At 40.2% G+C, this 21315-nt stretch overlaps 1 protein-coding gene across 1 annotated transcript in view; it reads right to left on the reverse strand.

Moving 5' to 3' along the window:
• The window catches only part of LOC128735901 (NACHT and WD repeat domain-containing protein 2), a 330075-nt gene that overhangs the window by 193062 nt on the left and 115698 nt on the right, over window positions 1-21315 (reverse strand). Inside the window, exons 3-4 of the mRNA XM_053830380.1 lie at window positions 370-560; window positions 179-308 (exon numbers count right to left, since the gene is read on the reverse strand). Coding sequence (XP_053686355.1) covers window positions 179-308; window positions 370-560 — 321 coding nt within the window. The remainder of the gene's footprint in view (window positions 1-178; window positions 309-369; window positions 561-21315) is intronic.

Genomic DNA, 21315 nt, shown 5'->3' on the forward strand with positions numbered 1-21315 from the left:
TGAACAAAACAGAAAATATTAACAAAACGAGGAGAGAGAGTGTTAGCTATACATACTCTCATTTATCTCTGAGCTCGTTTGTTGTTGAGCATAATGGCCCCAAAAAAGTTCCAAAATTTTAGCTGTCACCCGTTATATTTCACTTTTTCACACCCGTTGTATATTTACACTTAAATACCTTATTGATGAAATTAGTCAGAATTGATGAAATCGGCTGAAGTATTGAAATGGGAGGGACGGCGTTGCTGTCTTTTTTATACCACATATCTAAAAGTGATACATCGATCCCCATGGCAGCAAGATCATCACTAAAATAGAAAAAAAAATATGTTTAGTGACTGCTTGCATCTATCCTATGATTTTATGAACCGTATAAGTTGCAGCTCTGATGAAAGGATGTAAGTTGGGATGGGACGGTATCCATACTTTTGTCCAAGAAATACAACAAAATTCGGACCCATCGAAAGGCGTTGACAGTTTTTTATTTCCCGCATGCACAGTTCTGTAGTCATGTGATCATCGGTGGCTTCGTCTCTTACACCCCATCGCATATCAACTACCTATTTAAAAGAAACAAAAATAATACGACAGTTTTTCAAATATCACGTTATACCTAAAAATGATATACAACAATTCCCCCATCCCGCACCAACTCATATATCAATGTAGGGGAACTGGAGGTCAAATGAACACCGTTAGCAATTTCGCCATTTGCTCTCTCAGAAATCTGCCCACCCAGTTAGCTCCGAGGTACGATACTGGCTTAACAAGCTAGTCGTCGTATGTTCGTGTGTCAACTGTGTGGTGCTGCTTATAGAGTCAAAGTCAATAGGATCTTTGCACTAGCCCCGTAATTTTCCTGTACTCTCATAACCGGCTGCGAAGTCTGTCGATAAAAAATGGTCAAGTTCTCGAGGAAGTTTATATCCCATGGCTTTGGCTTTCTTTCAGAAATCAAACCAATGCATTACATAAATTGAAAGTCCGACGCATACACTACGTTGTAAAGATGTTTTAAAAGGAACGATTTGTCATGATAATTCATTTATTTTTAACCCAATTGTCTGTACGCTGGGGTCAATTTGACCCCATGCCACTTTGAAAAGCTATAACTTTTTTATTTTTCAATGAATTAATCTACTTCTTTCGCGACTAGGTGTGTCTACCGGAGATCTTTTATTATAGAAGTTATTTGATCAAAAAAAAAAAAAAATCGAAAACTTACGTTTTGCGACTATTTTATTGAAAAACTTACGTTGTCTGTACATTGGGGTCAATTTGACCACAAAATTCAAACTGCCATATCTCAGCGAAAAATAGACGGATCTCCGAATTTTTAAATGTTTTAGAATGGTAATTTAATGGAATAAATGATAAAATTATGAACGGCGACATGGCAGGGGGACCTTTTACAAGGAGAGGTTTTAGTAAAGAGAAGTCAGAAAAATCGGATTTTTCCAGATTTGTGACGTTAATATCACGAAATCCTTACCTCGTAGAGCTTCCTTCTACAAAAATACAAAAATATACGCGTAGGCGGGATCTTCAAAGTTAGATGTGGCATTTTACAGGATTTGCTCACTAGGTGGCGTTAATGCGAGAATAATATCCTTTTTTTTAGGTTTAGCAATTGGTCGAAAAGCACAAAGTTCAACCGAGGCCTGGAGGGCCGAGTCACATATACCAATCGATCAGGTTCGACGACCCGAGCAATGCCTGTGTGTGTGTGTGTGTGTGTGTGTGTGTGTGTGTGTGTGTGTGTGTGTGTGTGTGTGTGTGTGTGTGTGTGTGTGTGTGTGTGTGTGTGTGTGTGTGTGTGTGTGTGTGTGTGTGTGTGTGTGTGTGTGTGTGTGTGTGTGTGTGTGTGTGTGTGTGTGTGTGTGTGTGTGTGTGTGTGTGTGTGTGTGTGTGTGTGTGTGTGTGTGTGTGTGTGTGTGTGTGTGTGTGTGTGTGTGTGTGTGTGTGTGTGTGTGTGTGTGTGTGTGTGTGTGTGTGTGTGTGTGCCTGTGTGTGCCTGTGTGTGTGTGTGCCTGTGTGTGTGTGCCTGTGTGTGTGTGTGCCTGTGTGTGTGTGTGTGTGTGTGTGTGTGTGCCTGTGTGTGTGTGTGTGTGTGTGTGCCTGTGTGTGTGTGTGTGTGCCTGTGTGTGTGTGTGTGCCTGTGTGTGTGTGTGTGTGTGTGTGTGTGTGCCTGTGTGTATGTGTGTGTGTGTGCCTGTGTGTATGTGTGTGTGTGTGCCTGTGTGTGTGTGTGTGTGTGTGTGTGTGTGTGTGTGTGTGTGTCTGTGTGTGTGTGTGTGTGTGTGTGTGTGTGTGTGTGTGTGTGTGTGTGTGTGTGTGTGTGTGTGTGTGTGTGTGTGTGTGTGTGTGTGTGCGCGTGTGTGTGTGTGATGAATGACTGAGCCGATTCGAACGCTATTGCTTTTGTTTGAAAGGTATTACTGCCTAATATACACATCACTATTGAATTGTTTCGTGGTCCGGCGTTTCGTTCAAAAGTTATAAGCAAAAATGTGAAAATTACGTGATATGATTTTCTCCGGAATCACACAATCGATTTCAACGATCTGGTTACCAAAAGAAAGCTCTTGCTATTGCTAAACTTTTTATCAAGATTTATTGAAAATAAATAATCAGTTTTTTTAAGTTAGCCTTAAAAAACCAGTTTTGATAAGGTTAAAATTATCGCCTGTTTCTCAAAGATGGCCAAACTGATTTATGCGCTATTAGTTTCATTTGGCAGGTAATATAGCCGGATGAATCATTATTTAATGGTTTTTTGATTGGACATTTAATTTGAAAGTTATGATCAATCGAATCCCGAACAGGAGCGAAGAGCAAAATAATATCAAAATAAATTAAGGATATCGAATAACTCATTTCAAAATTTGGTCTTGTTTTGACCGACATAGTTGGTAAAATAACAAAATATTTTTGCTCCTCTAAGGCCAAAAGAATAACTACTTGTGTTATTTGAATAACAAAGCAATAGAGCGATTCCACGGAGTTTCGTAAAACGATTTTATTTTGCCATTTTTGATTTAGCTGAAACTTTGCATAGATATTCTCCTTAACAAAAGATCTCATTTTACCGTATCAATGATTTTTTTAAGATCTCGACTGCTTTATCGAAAGGGCCTAACCAAAAATGGTACTAATGAATTAAATATTTTATGTTGGAAAAATGGTTGGTTTAATCGCTGTAATGCTGTAGGCGTAGATAATAAAACTGTCCTTCTAAAAAAAATATTTGCACTGAAAAATTTTTATTTTGTTGACAAAAAACAGAAAATTAAATTAAAAAGTTAAATATCTAAAAAACTTCATTTTTTGAAACTTTTATTTTTTGTTGACACATTCCGCCGTGACGTTACAACGTTTCGGCTTTTCTTTGCACAGTATTTATGTTTTAGCTGAGAAAATCGTTGAGAAAACCTCAAATATTATTATATATTTGGAAAGAGTATAAAATTTCCTATTATAAGTGCACAAATTAATAGCATTTGCTTTGCCCAGATTGTTTTGGAAAGCAAATATGTAGCGTGACGTTACAACGCGCCAGAAATACGTCTCTTGGTTCTTCTGTTAAAAAACATGAAAATTCTGATCTCATTCAAATTTTTTCTAAAGATGTTCTTCTATGATTTGATAAGAGATGAATACTGAACAACTTGCCGTTTTCAGAATTCTGATAGTTAGTGAAGTTAATTTTTAAACAGCTTTTACTTTTCGTGACGTTACAACGCTCTGCTTTGCACAGAGAGGGTCGTAGCTCCGTTGTAACGTCACGAAAAATCTGTTCAGTTAATATTCGTTAATTATCGCTGTTGCTGCTTTCTGTACATAAGGGATAATCCAAAAACGTGTTGTTAATTTGTCTTTCACTATTTTACCTACGTAATTGTGGGGTTGTTCACAAATTACGTCGCGCAGTGGGAGGGATGCTAAGAAAGTGAGACATAAGTAATAGCATCGAAACCTTAAGACATAGCATAATAGTTGCTTCAGAAAAGTTTCTTCATTTAAAAAGCACTTTCTAGTGGAGAAAAAATATTCGGACATTAGGGTGTCCTCAAGTAGATACAAAAATATTTTGTCTATTTTAAGTCAGAAATGATTGCTGTCTACAAAACATTTGTATAAAATCTAATTTTAAGAAACTTTGCTGAATACTGAAGATTTATATTTCGTACATGAAAAAAGTTATGGAGCTCATATCTTAGGGACACCCTTAAAAATAGTATTTTTTTATCTAGCTCTTTAATAACGCTTCGTATGGCTTGAAAATGTTCTAATAAATTGGTAATCTAAATTGCAGCACATTTTTGTCGAAAATAGTAGGGTCTATCTTTTTCCCTTTAGAAGCTATTAGTGGCTTTTTTATTTTTACATGTACTCTTTAATGTGCTGTAGCTGGGAGAATAGCAGCTATAAGCAGCTAATCTCACTTGTTTTTGTGAGTCAAATTATCCACCATGTACAACATAGGGTAGAACACTGTGGAACATCTAAAAAAAGGTATTATGAAGGCAACCGTAGGTGAACATGTCGAAATAAAAGAAACAAGGGATAGTTCCTAAAGGGAAAAAGATAGAGCTCTAGTATCTTCGACGAAAATGTGCAATTTAATTCGATTACCAATTTATTAGAACATCTAAAAGGCGTACGAAGCGTTATTAAAGAGCTAGATCGAAAAACCTGTTTTTGAGGGTGTCCCTAAGTGTTTGGCTCTATAACTTTTTTCATGTAAGAAATAGAAATTTTCAGCATTCAGCGAAGTTTCTTGAAATTAATTTTTCTTCAAATTTTCTATAGACAGCTATCATTTCTGACTTAAAATAGAGAAAATATTTTTTGTATCTGCTTGAGGACACCCTAATATCCGAATATTTTTTCACCACTAGAAAGTGCTTTTTAAATGAAGAAACTTTTCTGAAGCAACTTTTATGCAATGTCTTAAAGTTTCGATGCTATTACTAATGTCTCACTTGTTTTGAATCCGTCCGGCTGATCGCCGTGACGTTACAACGCGTGCTTCAATCAGTTGTAACTTAGGTTCTACTTTACTTATCATTCTTTAGGCACCGTTTTAAAGGTATTTTTGAGTACAAAGAGAATATGGATTATTAGATTGTTCGAATTTGTACTTTTCTGCGAAAGCGAAAAAGTACGCCTTTTTCGTGACGTTGCAACGCAAGAAAATGGTCATATTTCATCCACTTGAAATACAAAATAACTGCAAAATTACATCCAAAATATTTTTGGAATGGATTCAGCATATATTCCTTTGTAAGTTGGTCGAAAACAAGTGATATTATGTAAAGTTTTAGCGCACTGTAGCAGCATTTTCAAAAATATCACGAATAATGATTTATTTCTTGTAAATTTTATTTATTTTCGATACACGTTTTATATAACTTCCGAAAATGCTAGAATACCAGTTATGGTAGTTTTGAAAGGTTCAAACATTGCCAAATCATGGAAAAATAATCAACAATGCTAAAAGCATGTTTTATAAAATGTCTGATTGGTATATCGGCTCGCGGTGTGTCTGTTGTATTTAAGGTAGTAATATATACTACTGTTTCGAAAAGTTTCATGATGGGCAAATTAAAAGCGATCAAGTTAGAATATTTTGAAAATTTCAAGTTTTTTTTTTATTTTCACCGAAAATAATTTACAGTGTATAACTTTTTATAAAGATGCGCATTGTAATACTGTATAACATTGTTGAAGATGTCGTATCAATTCCATAAGCCGTTTTAGTCATAAATCAAGAAAAAGGCGGTGGATGGTGTTGTACGCCCACCGCGATTTCTCGTTTGCCCATTGTCCAATAAAGTTGATTTTTAGTAGATGACTAGCTTATATTAGTTACTAATAATACGCCAATATCAAAGATATTGGTTAATGGATAACTGAGAAATCGCGGTTGGCGTACCAAACTACTCACCGCACGTCGGAAAACTGCTACTTTTTTGTAACTGCAAGTTTTTATAACGCTGGATTATACAATTGACGAAGGGAACGGTAGAAGAAAGTAGTGAAAGAGTCGATAGGATCTAACAGATTGAGATCAGTCGTGAAGGGCAAAGAGCGGAAGATGAGGGTAAAAGAGGATCATATGAAGCAAAGCTTAGGCAGTTGTGTACCGCAATCTTTTAGCTGGCGGATTCCATGGATCAAACCAAGTTGTAATCGAAGCATTATAGCAGTATTCAAATCCACGCCTCGGTATCATTGAATCGGTATCACTGATGGTACCGTTGTAAGACTTTCAAAGCTTGATACCACTGGTAATATCTCAGTAAGTAACGGTAAGCTTTCGGCAACACTCTGTTGGACGATGTTTGAAGAGATAGAAACCGCTTAAAATTATCTGTGGACACGTCGACGACAGCGACTAGCGACGTTCAGTGATCATGTTTCGGAATATCCAATCGCTATCAATTCCTGCAGAATATGATTCGCAACATTTCGCAAATCTTTCGTGCACTTAGCATCCTCAAAAGCCCGAAGGTATCGGATAGTATGGGTTCTACCACTAAGTGCCATTATTGTTGAACTCTAATCACTCTAATTTTCTATATGATCTTGATGGCTTTTTACACAAACAGCTAAATCTTTCTGACTTTTGTTTGCAAAGATAGCTTCTGATGATCTTGATAAGATACATTGGAAAATTGTAACGGTACAGCTTAAACACCAGGCCGCTGTGCCACACGTTGTGGAACCCTCGAGTACCCTGGAGTTTCTTCTTCGTGAACCCCGAGAAGATCTCGGTATAATAGTTAGCTGAGTGCCCAGTAATACCAGCGTCGTTCGGCAATAAAGTCCAGTGCTTCGTAGTGTCAATTTTAGTGGAATAACCGGAAACCACATACCACTCAACCAAACTTATGGAGTATTGAGTAGGTGGACGTTGCGGTTAACTACTCCGTCCACAATTGGCACTGTACGGTGCGTCGTAAGAATCCGGTCAACGCCCCGAGCATGCCTACAGCCATCTATCAGTCATCACGGTCATCTCTTCAGGTACGTTCGTCTCCTCTCCTTCCGTTCGTCGGTCATCAATGGGTTCCAACGTGTGCCGTTAGGAGCTACATCGATGGAATGGAGAAATAAAACTGCATGAATTTGACATGAATTTTTCATTTTTTTCTTTGATGCGACGTAATGGCGATACACAGTAGTTTTTGTGATTTTGTGGTGCTAATAAATTAATTATTTTACGTGTGAAATAGTGTAGTGTTCTGCTGTAAAAATATTCTACCGCGCAGCCGTATTGATTTTACACCAGGCTAAGTAGAAGAATAGTTGCATTTGCAACTTGTTCTTGTAGAATTTTGATATAATTAATATCCCCCCAGCGCGCTACTATAGCAGCTTCGACGGAATTCATTGTTATTTTTTTCTTGTGCATGCTATTGGTATAGCGTCCCGAGTTTAATGTGTATTGGGTGAGCGATGATTTGCTCGGCGTGTGGATTGGCAATTGTTGTGTCGGATTTGCTGTTGAAATGTGTGGGTAAGTGTACACGAGTATTTCATTACAAATGTACGCCGCTCAACAAGGCGACGGCAAAGATGATTACGGATAACGACAATCTTTGCTTCAAATGTAATTATTGTGTATCAGACCAAGGTTGTAGTGGGCAGCATGATTTGATCTTGGATGTCAAGAGAATAGAGGAAGATAGATAACGCGTTAGAAATGGGTTTGGAACAGTTGAGATTAAATGTAAATGGGACTCTTGAAAAATTATTATGTGAGAAGTTTGAAACTTTGACCAGTTCAATTGTAAAAGTTAATTCGCAACAGAATTTAGATGCAATGAATATTGTTTGCGGCCGGTCAGGGACGATTCTTTCTGAATCGGACCAAGTTGGTAAGAAACGATAGCTAGATAATTGTGATGATAATGATGTTTTTGCAGATAACGCAACTTACGCGGAAATCGTAAAAAATCAAAGTAAAAATAAAAATCAGAGGAGTTGTGTACAAGACACTACCGCATATATAGGTCACGCAGGACTACGTAAGTCTCTTTGTAGTGATAGTGGCATGTATTCATGCTTGTAATCATTCGATTCTTCATGTATAGATGCTATATGCAACATATATACATGCTACATGCGTTGTATGTAACATTTATCAAAGTAGTAACATTGCATACGTTCAATTCTCAAAAGATTGTGCATTTGAAAACAATTTAATAAAATCAAGAACACAAACTATTGCTTTCCTGCTACCTTACTGAAATTAAAGATTGTTTTTATTATCCATGGTTTCCCACGTTGAAGGGATTTTACCAATTCAATCCTATTTTATCGACAGCACATCTTTTCACTACACTTCTAATGAAACGGCAAGCATGTGTTTTCATACAGAGTCGTATTATAACCGAACAGTACAGCTGTAGCACATTTTTCCAACAGAGTTATCAAGTTCCCCGAGGTTTAATCGTCTCGCAGTAAAGAATTTGCGATCTGTTGAGACAACGAACTTGTGTCATTTTTTTCTGGCGCACTTCCCTAACACAGACATCAAATTGGACTAGGTTTAATCGCGTTCGCAAGCACATCGTAAGCGCGAGGGGCGCGAGTAACAAAGCCACGTTCGTAAGCACGAGGGGGCTTTGTTACTCTCTCTGGCGTACTTCCCAAGCAAGGACATCAAAATGGTCCAGGTTGAACCGCGGTGTTAAGAAATCTTGTTAAAATGAGGAAATTGTCACTTGTTTTGGCTTACTTCCCAAGCACAGATATCAAATTGGTATAGGTTTAGATCATCGTAAAGAATCTTCCAACCAATCACGAAGCGAGAATTCTGGTAAAACATAGGTTCATTATTTTCAATTTTTCAATAGTTCAACATAAAAAATCCACACTTTTCTTCATTTGGGTCAATTCTTAGAAGATTTTCCGATCGATTGGTGTAAGAAAATTGAAAATCGATCGGAAAACCGCTGAGCTATTAACGCTCAAAACCTTTCATTTTTCGTGACGCTCGCATTTTTCGATTTTTTTGGAATGACACCCTATCTCAAAACTTGCCGTAAGACGTAGTCCTATGTCAAAAAACGGACAATAATAATAAAAGTAGCGATGATAGTAACAGTAATAGCGATTTTAGACCGGTAAAAGGTAAGATTCGGTCAGTAATTGTGATAAAACCTAAAGAGTCTTTGCAGGCTTGTGATGACACTGGTAGGTTTTTAATAGAACAGTTAGATCCAAGAACACACAGAATTAGCAATTTCAGGAACGGCAAAGATGGTTCTACCATAGTTGTGCTTTAGGCGAAAATATAGACCAGGTGAAAAATGGTATTGAAAGCAATCTGGGTGAAAATTATAGCGCTATTGTTTCCAAGTCAGTGCCAAGATTAAAAATAGTAGGCATGAGTAAAAAATATTCCTCTGATGACTTTATTGACTTTCTGAGAAGTCAAAATGATGGCGTCGAAATAAACGATGTAAAAGATGTAAACTTCTACAAAAATCCACGCTTCACTTACAATAAGTTCAGCGCAGTGGTTGGAGTTGATTTAGCAACGTATAATTCTATGTTGGCGATGAAGAAAATGAATATAGAGTTCGATCGATGCTTTGTTGTACCAGCGATTAACGTATTAAGATGTTTCAAATGTGGAGAGTTTGGAGCATGCATTGCCAAAACGGTGATACATGCTCGAGGTGTAGTCTGAACCACAAGACATCGGAGTGTACGTTAACTGTGTTGAAATGTATTAATTGTTCAAAAACTAATAAAGAGCATTAAATTAATTTGTACGTCAACCATGCCGCATTTAGCTCCGAATGTTTAATTTATAAAAGGCTCTTCGAACAAAAGAAAAGCAGTTTGCGTTTCAATAAATAGCAACAACGTTGCACTACGCCAGATTGTTGAAGAAAAACCCGATTTAATCCACTTAGCGGTGAAAGGAACCTTTTTTATACGGTCTTACTTGCTCTTTGAGATAGAAATCGACACGTCTTCGGAATATAATTCATCTATTGGTTAACGTTGCGTAGGGCGTTGGTTTTCATAAAATTTTTGGAAATTGAATAAGTTTACAAAATTTGAACAAAATAGCAGCACCTATAAATTTTGATAGATCATTTTTTTCATGAAATTACTGAGTAAGGGTAAGTTGGTTGTTACTAATTTGAGTAAGTGCAAGTAAAAGCAAGTTGTGAGAGGAAATATTATTCTTTAATATATACATTGCGTAGTAAAAATCTAGTTTATAGGTTTTGAACTATGCATAAATTCCTGTAATGCCATTCTACTTGATTGACATCAATAACGTTTTCTTGAAATTTAATCAATTTTTATTAACCGTCGGTTACTCGCGCTGTTGCATTTTATACAACAGGTGTAGGTTTTGGAATGCCATTACTATACATAGTTTCCTTGTGTCTGACTGTAACGCTAGATCCAAGCAAACTGTTGAATAAAAAATTTTTCTGGACTCCAACACACGTTGTGAAGGTAACAACGATTTTAACAGTGGGTGGGTGGCCGAAATCGGCAATTTGATGGGATGCCACATAATGCGATACTAATATCAACAGGTCCTACGGGGGAACAAAAGAATTTGGATTTAAAACAAAAATTGAAGCAAATGTCAACCGTTTGAGAGTGATGAAGCATTCTTAACCTTTCGTTACTCGCGCTAACTTCGATTTATAGGCATGCTAAAACCTAACAGAATTCACTCGAATTCTAATGCTACTTGGTGAAAACTTATAAAACTCTTTCCACCGTTTGAAAGATCTTGGTCTGCGGATCAACTTAGCTGAAAACAGTAATTTTCTTTATTACTGGAATCCCGAGATATACCGAGACAAAGTTAACGGTTCACAGGTGTTGTACAAAATACAACAGCGCGAGTAACGGAGGGTTAACGTGTGATTTGGCATATGTGATAATAAGTATAGCCTGCGATTTAATCAAGCTATAATTGATAATCAGAAGCTGCCAAAGTAGTGCATACTCAATATAAAGCGCGAAGGCGCATATCCCGTTGAATATATTTATAACTACATTTACTTCTTCCGTAGTTCCTTTTTTTTCATGTGTGGACTCATCACTGCGACCAGTATAGTTGATCTATTGTGATATCGCCCGAGTGTTTGCTTTATGACCTGCACTGCATTTCTTTTTGCTATAATCGCTATTGAATGAGCGATATGCTTATTAAATTTTATGCGTGCTTGTGTGTATTGGGTTTACCCTAGCGTTAACAAGAGCGATTCTTTGTTTTATCGCCAGGTTGAAAAGCGGTGATCTCAGCAGCTTTCCGCTTCTTGCAAACGCATTGGTTTGACCTTCTGCCATTTTTGCCATTACCTTCGTACCTTTGTCTCCTTCTTCATTCTGTTGGTTGGTTGTACTCATCTTTTCTGTTGGGTCCCAACTCTAGGCCGCTATCTCCGCTCGTATTTGTGTAGTCGCCTTTACGATCCCATGCGTATCTATGCAAGCAGGGAGGCTATGGCTAGGGACACTCCCCCGTATCTTTCATGGGGATACGGATGTCAGCATCCGATCAGCGTTAGTCAGGAATGTATCATCTAAACCTACACCACCGCACTTTAACGTGAGTGACGAATTTTGAACGTACCTAGAGACCAGCCACGGTTTTAGTGGGACGGATGGCAACTGTACCATTAGCCTACTCGCCGTTTCGGGAAGGTGTCACCCTTCCTTACCTAAGGTAGCAGAATGAGAATAACACAGCCGTTAGCCCTATAGCGTCTAATCCTATAGTTTTCCCGCCATTACAGTATACCATAATTAGGATCTCCCTGGAACCGATACTAATGTGCCCACGACACTCCTGACATGGCTTTTAGGTTTATAGTCCTGAGCTATAAGAACACTACGACGTCTGCAGCTGGCTCATGGGACTCGAGCTAAACCTACGTCTTTACACCACTGCACTACGCCGCCCGAATGCACTACGTGCCCCCCTTTCCCTGTTAGCACACAACCGATGGTGCAACCAAAGACTGGTATTTGGCCGACCCTAGGCCCGGTTGCGTCCCAGCCGGCACCGCGTGGAGGTAGGGATATGAGTTCCCGCTCCCATTTTAATGGAAATATAGGGTTGTACAAAGCCAAGCTGACATTGATCGACACCATAACCTGGGATAGGGCCTTCGCCGACCAGGAGAGTCGCTGGAACAGATAGAAATGCTGGCAACCGAGTCGATAGACATAATCGAAAGCTGGATGCAAGGGGTGAAATTGCAAATAGCCCAAAATAAGACGCTTCGCTGGTGGTCAGCAACTGTAAGGCAGCTCAATCAGCGGAGATCGTTGTGGGAGAGCACACGATAGCCTCGAAGCGATGGTTGAAATACCTAGGTATATGGATTGACGACCAGCTAAATTTCAACTACCACGTCGACTACACTTGCGAAAAGGCGGGAAAGCGATTAACGCACTGGCTTGAATTATGCCAAACATTTCTGGTCCAAACAGCAGAAAAAGGCGCATGTTAGCCAGTGTATCCTCTTCGATACCGAGATACGGTGGACCTGCTTGGATAGCAGCGCTTAAAACCCTGCGGAATAAGAAGAGATTGAACAGTACGTATCGGCTCATGGCAATGCGGGTCGTGAGCGCGTACAAAACTATTTCTTCGGAAGCGGTCTGCGTCATAACTGGAATGATTCCCATATATATCATTTTGGCAGAAGACAGCGAATGTTATAGGCGGAAGGATACCACAGGAGTTCGATAAGCTCTGAGAGCGGAGTCAATGGCAAAATAGCAGCTAGAGTGGAACTCCGCGACTAACGGAAGATGGACGCATAAGCTAATACCGGTATTCTCAGCCTAGGTGAACAGGAAGCACGGAGAAGTGAACTTCTACCTGACGCAGTTTCTTTCGGGACACGTGTACGGTAAAGAAAATTCCAAACGCGTATTTATTGTTCACTACCGACCAGACGGGTCGGCGTGTCAAATCCGAATTCCTTTATTCAAAAAAACCACAAAGTTAATTCTTACTTGCTAAAGACTATTTTCCCTAAGGAAACTCCTCCTCCTCGAGGTAGTTCCGTCCTATTCTGCCTAGCGGCAGACCTCACGCTGTCCGTTGAGCTTCCCTCTCGCGCGGGAACTTTGTTTTTTTGTCAACGAACAGTTCCGCGCTTCGTTGTTTGCCTTAGTCGGCAAAACTGCAATACTTCGCGCAACCCCGCAATTGTTTTGGGAACTGTTCGTTGCGGCAGGTTAAGAAACTTGCGCGTTCATTAACCTAGAATGGTGCAAAACGCGCTGTTTTTCATCGAAGTATTTTGCCCTACCGGCGCCGTCGCTCGATCGAGTCACTGACCGGCGCGGGTAATCGGATAAAATGCGGAATTTATGTTCTTAGCCGACCGGGGTTGATTCATCCGGGTTCGGCCAAATGAAAATGCGTAAATGTAGTGTTACAGCGGGAAATGAGGGTCGCTTCACACGGTTGCTTCAGGCAGTATTTACACCGATTCGGGTATGCAAGGTCAGCCTTCTGTCCGGAATGCAGCGATGTTGAAAAAACACCCGAGCATGTGGTCTTTGTATGCCCCAGATTTGAAACGGTGCGCGAGGATATGTTCGCTCTAAACGTAGAAAACGTTGTTGAGAAAATGTGTCTAGATGAGGGCACTTTGAACGTCATTAATAGATCGATTTCAAGAATTCTGGGTGAGCTGCAGCGAAAATCGGTAACGCCTAGCTTCGATAGAGGGGTGATGAGCGTATAGAGGACAATGTGGCCCATTGAATGAACGTCTCTAGGTCGCATATGACACACAGATCAAAAGCAACGCGATTCTGGAACCCATATGTGTGGGAGATGGGATCTTTCCCAAAATAGTCCCTGTACCTAGATGAACAATATTCAATGTGGAAATGGAAGAAATCCTGCGATGGTGACTGTGCAGGGTGCGCGTTATGATGGAGGGCACTTCCTTATCAGGTCACGTCTCGACAGGTGGAGAAATCCCGTTACTGAGGCCATGTGCGTGCTGTTGGAGGGCACTCCTGAATTGGCTCACGTCTCGACGGGTAAAGTTTTTGTGAATGCGGTCGCGATGCTAGCTACACTTACGCAAAGAAATCCTGCGAGGGTGGCGGGAGGTTTTTTTTTGTGGACTCATTACTCCGACCAGTATAGTTACTCTATTGTAATATAATATCGCGCGGGTGTTTGCTGTATGACCTGCACTGCATTTCTTTTTGCTATAATCGCTATTGAGTAAGCGATATGCTTATTAAATTTATGCGTGCTTGTGTGTATTGAGGTTTACCCTTCCTTCAAAACTTGATCTACTTTACCCACTTATTCCTCGCTTCCAGTACTATCCCATATTATAGCCGTCCCTGGCGAGGACTTATTCGTACCTCTGACCAGTACACTTAAACTATAGGAGGGACATTTGCACTGTCAAGAGGCTTCAGAGGGTAAGTATAGAATTCAGCATGAAGGAAGGGTAAATGGAGGGGCCTGAGAATAAACCCATGCTAAAGTTACTTGACATCGAATGGCTAAGCTTCTACTAAGATTCGAACCCACGACCACTCGCGTGTCAAAGCAGACTCGGTAACCTTGCGCCTACGGAGCCCCCCCATGTGTTATTTGGAATGCGATATGTTGCTAGTTTATGCTCAATGTTGCTTCTGTCGCCACCTGCACATTACATTAGCAACAGTTAGGAACAACTTACATGCCACTAGTTGCCAATCTAGACGCATCTTAATAAAAACACTTATGAGAAAATTGATTGCCAGTGGAAATCATAATACTCTGCATTGACGGTTATGATGGTTCTGAAAAGAACCAGAAAGTTTAATATTGACATTGACAGGAACGATTGTATTGGCTACTTTGTGCTGCAGAGAAAAAGCATAATGTTTTCAGATATAAAATTATAATTCTAACATCATTCTGAACGCTACTACCCAGCGTCTCCACTACTTGAAAGATGTTTGATCAAAATGTTTGTCTTAAAGTAATGTTCGGTATAATCATAAGTGACATTCTTATTCTTACATGTCAACCACAACTAACTAGACTAGAGTCGTCGTGCGTGAATGTGTCTAGAATAGTTGCGGAGTAAAAAGCTTCAAAAGTCTAGTACCCCCGTTGTTTATCCGGCCGAAAACCGCTATATTATAATCCGTAGAATACACCGTAGTTTCTGTACGCATTATCCAGTTTGTGCGCATCGGATTAGTTTGCAAATTTTGCGATCGTAGACTATACAAATTCGCAATTGCAATTGTCTTTCACAGCCATTGTGTATCACGCTCGCAATTTGTTTTTGCGGCTGCTAGTATTCGCCCGTGCCGTGATACGTTAACAATACACGCATAGCAGCTTGTTTTTTGCCATCCGCTTCGCACGCAAGAAATGGCAAATGTGTTGAGAGCCCCGCCGACTGGTGTAAGCAATACCACACTGCCAGCGACCAAGCGATCCCGTACTGATTACCCATCTAATGAGAAGTCAGTTAGAGATGAGTACGAAAATCAAATTACGTTGGACAGTATGATGGATATGGTGATGGCACAGTTCACGCAGACCAAACAGCTGATTGATACAGTGCACGGTGAGCTGTGTAAGATTAACGACAAGATTGACGACGTGAAATCGGAGCTGCAAGACGAAATCAAATCGCTGAAGGAAGAGTGCACGGCTAAATACCAACATACTGATGCCGCTTTGAATACACTTAACGAGAGGGTAGACAGTGTAGCCCAAAAAATTGGTACGTTGGAAAATCGGAATGAGCTGGTAGTTAGTGGAATCCCATTTCAACGAGGCGAAAATTTAAACGAAATTTTAAAAGCAATATGCAGACATCTGGCGGTAAATGAGTCTGTTGTTCTTAAGACTGAAATAAGACGCATGGGAACCGGTAGTCAGCAGGAAGGAAACGGCCTCGTCGTCCTGGAATTCGCATTAAAAACAACCTGTGACGAGTTCTACAAAAGCGGGATCTCAAACTAAGATACGTTGGACTGGACTCGGATCGCCGCGTGTATATCAACGAAAGCTTAACCGCTGAGTCGCGCAAGGTGAAAGCGGCGGCTTTACGGTTGAAGAAGAACGGCAAGCTGAAAATGGTGTTCACTAATGGAGGAGTCGTCTTCGTGAAGCGGACGGTTGATGGACCCCACATTGCGGTACGATCCGAGGATGAGCTGGATAATTTGTAACTATATATTACCGACTACTTTTGAAGCTGTTTTATTATGTTACATGTTTTAATTTATTTTTGTGATCGAAAGTTGAAAATTGTAAAGTTTTTGAAATGATTATACATTATTTTTCCGTAGTAGTGCAGGCCTCCAAAAATTGTTTTCCGTATTATACATAATGTTACCGCTACATAACAGCACCTCGACGAACATACCGGGAGCGGTGTTAAACGCGGCTTTGTTTCCCGGTAAACTTAACATCTGTCACGGCAATACCCAGAGTTTGTGTGCTAGGCAATTCAAGAAAATGGACGAAATACGGCATGTTCTGGCTGGTTCCAAAGTTGAAATAGCATGTTTCACTGAGTCGTGGCTCAGCTCAAAAACCACTTGAATTGCTCTAAGGTTTTTAATACTGTGCTCACAGCGGAATCATCGAGTCAAACCGAATGCTTAGCATTAGAATTCCGTATATCTGGGGAAAAAATTCTGCCGATGGTTGTGTATAACCCACCGATTAACGATTGCTCGGCCTTTCTAACTGAAAAATTAATCGATCTCGCTGTTCGTTATGAAAACATTTTCATCGTTGGGGATTTCAACACGGATATGCTTTGTCCAAGCAGCAAGTGCACACAGTTCGAATCCATGCTTCGAAATTTTTCGCTGACGTCGGTTGGCGAAGAACCAACATATTTCCATGGTGGAGGATGTTCACAACTTGATCTCCTGGTTGCTAACATGCACGAAAAAATATTACGTTTTGGGCAGGTTAGCTTTCCTGGATTATCGCAGCATGATCTTATTTTTGCATCAGTTGACTTTGAAGTTCAGTGCTCCGCTCAAGTGAGTACACACCGCGATTATGTGAATTTCGATGTGCAAAGGCTACAAAACGAAATACTTTCTATTCCCTGGAATCATTTATACCACAATGAAAATCCAAATGAATCGATCGAGTATTTTAACTATCACGGTAAGGCAGTCCACGATTTGTGTATACCCCTTCGTACCAACGCCCATCGACGAAAATCGAATGAGTGGTTTACTGCCAGTGTTCGGCGGTCTCTGCTGGAACGCGATTTAGCGTACAGAGACTGGTTAAGAGCTGCACCCGAGTTGAAACACGATAAACGACAGCGTTATAAGGAACTTAGAAACCGTGCAAATGCACATGTTGCGCGAGCCAAAAAACAGTTTCTGGAGCAGTACTTGGACAGTAGGATATCGTCGAAGGTCTTGTGGCAACGAGTAAGGCGAATAGGTGTGGGCAAGGATAAGGAGTAACAGCAACACGAACTCGACCCTGAAGAAGTCAATGACGTTTTCTTGTACAACTATACTACAAGTGGTACTCTGGCAGGAGCTCCTCCAAGAGCTACAATGTATTCGCCGTATCAGTTTTCTTTTCGACCAGTGCAGAGCTGGGAGGTTATTATGCCATTTGGGAAGTCAAGTCGAACGCAGTAGGTTTGGATGGCTTACCGATCAAGTTTATAAAGATAATTTTACCATTGGTAATTGAACATGTAACTCACTTGCTCGAAGTCTTCATTGAGTCATCTACTTTCCCAGAATGCTGGAAGCATGCGAAGATTTTGCCACTGAAAAAGAAGGCTCATCTGAACGACATTGCAAATCTATGCCCGATCAGCATACTATGCGCACTGTCGAAATCCTTCGAGAAGCTTCTTAAGCAACAAATGGCGCACTACATAGAAAACAACAACCTACTGACTGAATTCCAGGCTGGTTTTCGTAAAGGTCAAAGCATTAAAACTGCTGTTCTACGAGTACATGACGATTTAGGAGCGGTAGTCGATAAAAAAGGAGTTGGTATTCTTCTGCTGCTAGATTTTTCAAAGGCTTTTGACATTATCCCTCACCGGAAATTGCTGTCAAAACTGGAGGCTCAATTTAACTTTTCCTCTGCGGCTCTGAACATGTTGTATGCATATCTACAAGGCAGAAAACAGACAGTATACTGTGGTGGTAGCTGTTCTAGCTGCGCCGTATCTACATCTGGTGTACCGCAAAGCTCTGTCCTCGGACCGTTGCTGTTCTGCTGTTACATAAACGATCTTCCGACGGTTCTTAAGTTTTGTTCCATCTAGATGTATGCTGATGACGTACAACTATACATCAGTCGTCTTGGTCCCTGCACATTGGAAATAACCAGGATGATGAATGCGGACCTATAAAGAATTTCGGAGTGGTCACGGCGAAATGGGCTTGTAATCAATCCTACCAAAAGTAAAGCGCTGTTTATAAGAAGTCGACGACGACGAGAAATTGGATCTGTGTCTCCGGTATCGTTCATCAAGATAGACGATAAGATCATTCAGTGGTCGGACAGTGTGAACAACCTAGGGTATACGTTCCAGAGTGATCTTCAGTGGGACGGCTTAATAGGCCAACAGTGTGGGAAGATTTACGCTGGTCTACGAACACTATACTCCAGTGTTTCTGCTGCGCCGGTCGACACTAGGCTGAAACTATTTAAGTCGCTAATCCTGCCACACTTTTTATTCGGGGATATCTTCCATGTTCGCCTCAGTGCAAGTTCGTTTGATCGACTACGTGTGGCATTAAACTGCTGCGTACGTTTTGTATATGGTTTAACCCGATATGACCATGTAAGCCATCTACAGAAGAATTTGCTGGGATGTTCTCTACAAGTTTTCTACGCATATCAATCCTGCATGTTCCTGAGAAAATTAATGTCTACGCAAACCCCGGCCATACTACATCGAAAACTGATACAATCACACCGCCGTCGTTTACAAAACTTAGTGATTCCTGCAAACAATACAACGAGTTACGCCAATTCACTGTTCGTTCGAGGTGTTATAAATTGGAATAGTTTACCTCCTATAGTAAAACGTTCTTCATCGGAAGCAATTTTTAAGAGTGGCTGCATAAGTTTTTGGAACCGTAGTTAGATTGGTAAATCAATTTATTAGTGACTAGTTTTAAACAAACATTATAATTGTAATTACTGTGACAAACCGGAGGTAGTATTTTTAAAAGATAGAACCTTACACTACTGAACAATAAACAAATGACAAATGACAAATGACATGTGATTTCCCATGGCAACGCCATCGAGTTGATGTCGCTTGTCCAAATATTTTGACTGGTTTGTTTAAAGGGTTGAAGGGAAGAAATTACATTGTCTCTGGTTAAGACAGTGGTGACTTTGAATAATTATTTTGCCTCTCAGGCAATGGAGCCATGAAAATTTTATAATTTAAATTTATTTGACTTTGATCACCACCAACATTTCTAAACTTTTATAATGTAGAAGCTGTATGGTAACATCCCTACGAAGATTTCACCTTTATGAAAGATTGCTGATTTATATAAAACAACTCTAAGGATTACAATTGCTTTTAATTATCTCATGTGCAACCTGTTATGATTCTAAACATAAAGTTACAGAGAAATACGTATAAACGTGATAAATAGTAACGTTCAAGCAATAAAAGAAACAACTAATGTCTGATGACTGATCTCGTACCCTACATTACATCTATGCGGTCTCTATAAGACTCACCTGTTACGTTACGCGATACGCTGGCTTCTACGTACGCCGGGGCGGTCACCTCACGCAGCACTTAAACGTTGGAGCGACCAACCACTTCATGCGATGCACCAACTAATGATGTATTGACCACTTCAGGATGCACTGAATCACTACGACTTCCGTTTTTTCTCAAACGGTAGAGATTCAGCGCACAACGTTTGCCTCTTAGCTGTTACAATTAATAATGCCTGCTCACGGACTCGCTTGCGGTATTTTCGCAAGTATTTTGCTAGGAGCAATTGAGACATTGTGAAATCAGATGCATAAAATCACTCACTTCTCACTTAAATTGATTAAGGGTAAACGGAGTAACAACGCCCGCCGGGGAAAAACCGCCCACCATGGTTTTACAGGGCCTTGCTCAAATTGGTGTTAAATGTTGATGACAGTCATATTACTGAATGCGTACGCAATATTTTACAATACCTTGTACAGCAATATCGTACAAACCATCGGAGAAATAAATAAAAACAGATTTTTCGTTATAATCGTTTCGTTTTTTATAACTTTGTTCTCGCAGAACTTAGGGTTTATTTTATTCAAAACGTTAAAACTTTTAGTAAATCCAACCCATATTGCATCTCTGATCCTGTCTTCATCCGACAGTACCTAAATTAGGTAACTGTTCTTGAAGTTTTGTTGAAATAAATAGTGAAATGTGTAAATCGGTCATTTGGGGGTAAAACCGCCCACAACGAACGGCGCAAGACCGTCGTGCATAATGCTAGTGCGATAAGGAGGTTTTCAAAATAATTGCATATTTTGGACCAAAGAATCTCAGATTTACATAAAACAATATAAATGTGCTTAACTTGTAGCTGGTAGACTGTTTGAAAAAATCTAAATCGCCAATTTTCCCTACGGGCGCTATGGACTTTTTCTTGTTTTCTCGAATACAGCTTTTTTCAATAATTCCTCTCTCTTGGACATTGGCGTAGCTAGGAACTTTCCCTGGAGGGGGCCTAGGGGGTGCCTTCCAAAAAATTTTGATTATGATCTTGTTACTCTGGCTGTCACCGATAGCACAAGGTTTTGTAGGGAAATACCAGGCGGGCTCGATGAGGGTTCACGCAATTACCAGATATGTCGGGAGTACAACCTGTCCGCGCATCACATCTTTATTGATTTCAAAGCAACATACGATTCAGTCGATTGAGACCAGCTATGGCAGATAATACACGAACACGGCTTTCTGTATAAACTGACGCAACTGAGCAGAGCTACATTGGAGAGAGTGTTGTATTTCGTGTGCATCTCGGGGATACTTTCGAGTTACTTTGAGACGCGGCGAAAGTTGGGACAAGGTGACGGTTTATTTTGCATGCTATTTAACATCGCACTTGAAGAGGTGATCCGACGAACTCGGAATCTAGGACAAGTGTTCTAAACGTAAATGCGGCCAAGACCAATACTCAAAGGACACCAACGCGTGCCTCTCGCGGACGGTAACTGTTGATGGCGACGAAGTAGAAGTGGCAGATGGGTTCGTGTATTTGGGATTGCTGGTGCACACGGACAAAAATACT

The sequence above is a fragment of the Sabethes cyaneus genome, chromosome 2 (assembly GCF_943734655.1).
Source record: "Sabethes cyaneus chromosome 2, idSabCyanKW18_F2, whole genome shotgun sequence".
Classification (NCBI taxonomy): domain Eukaryota; kingdom Metazoa; phylum Arthropoda; class Insecta; order Diptera; family Culicidae; genus Sabethes; species Sabethes cyaneus.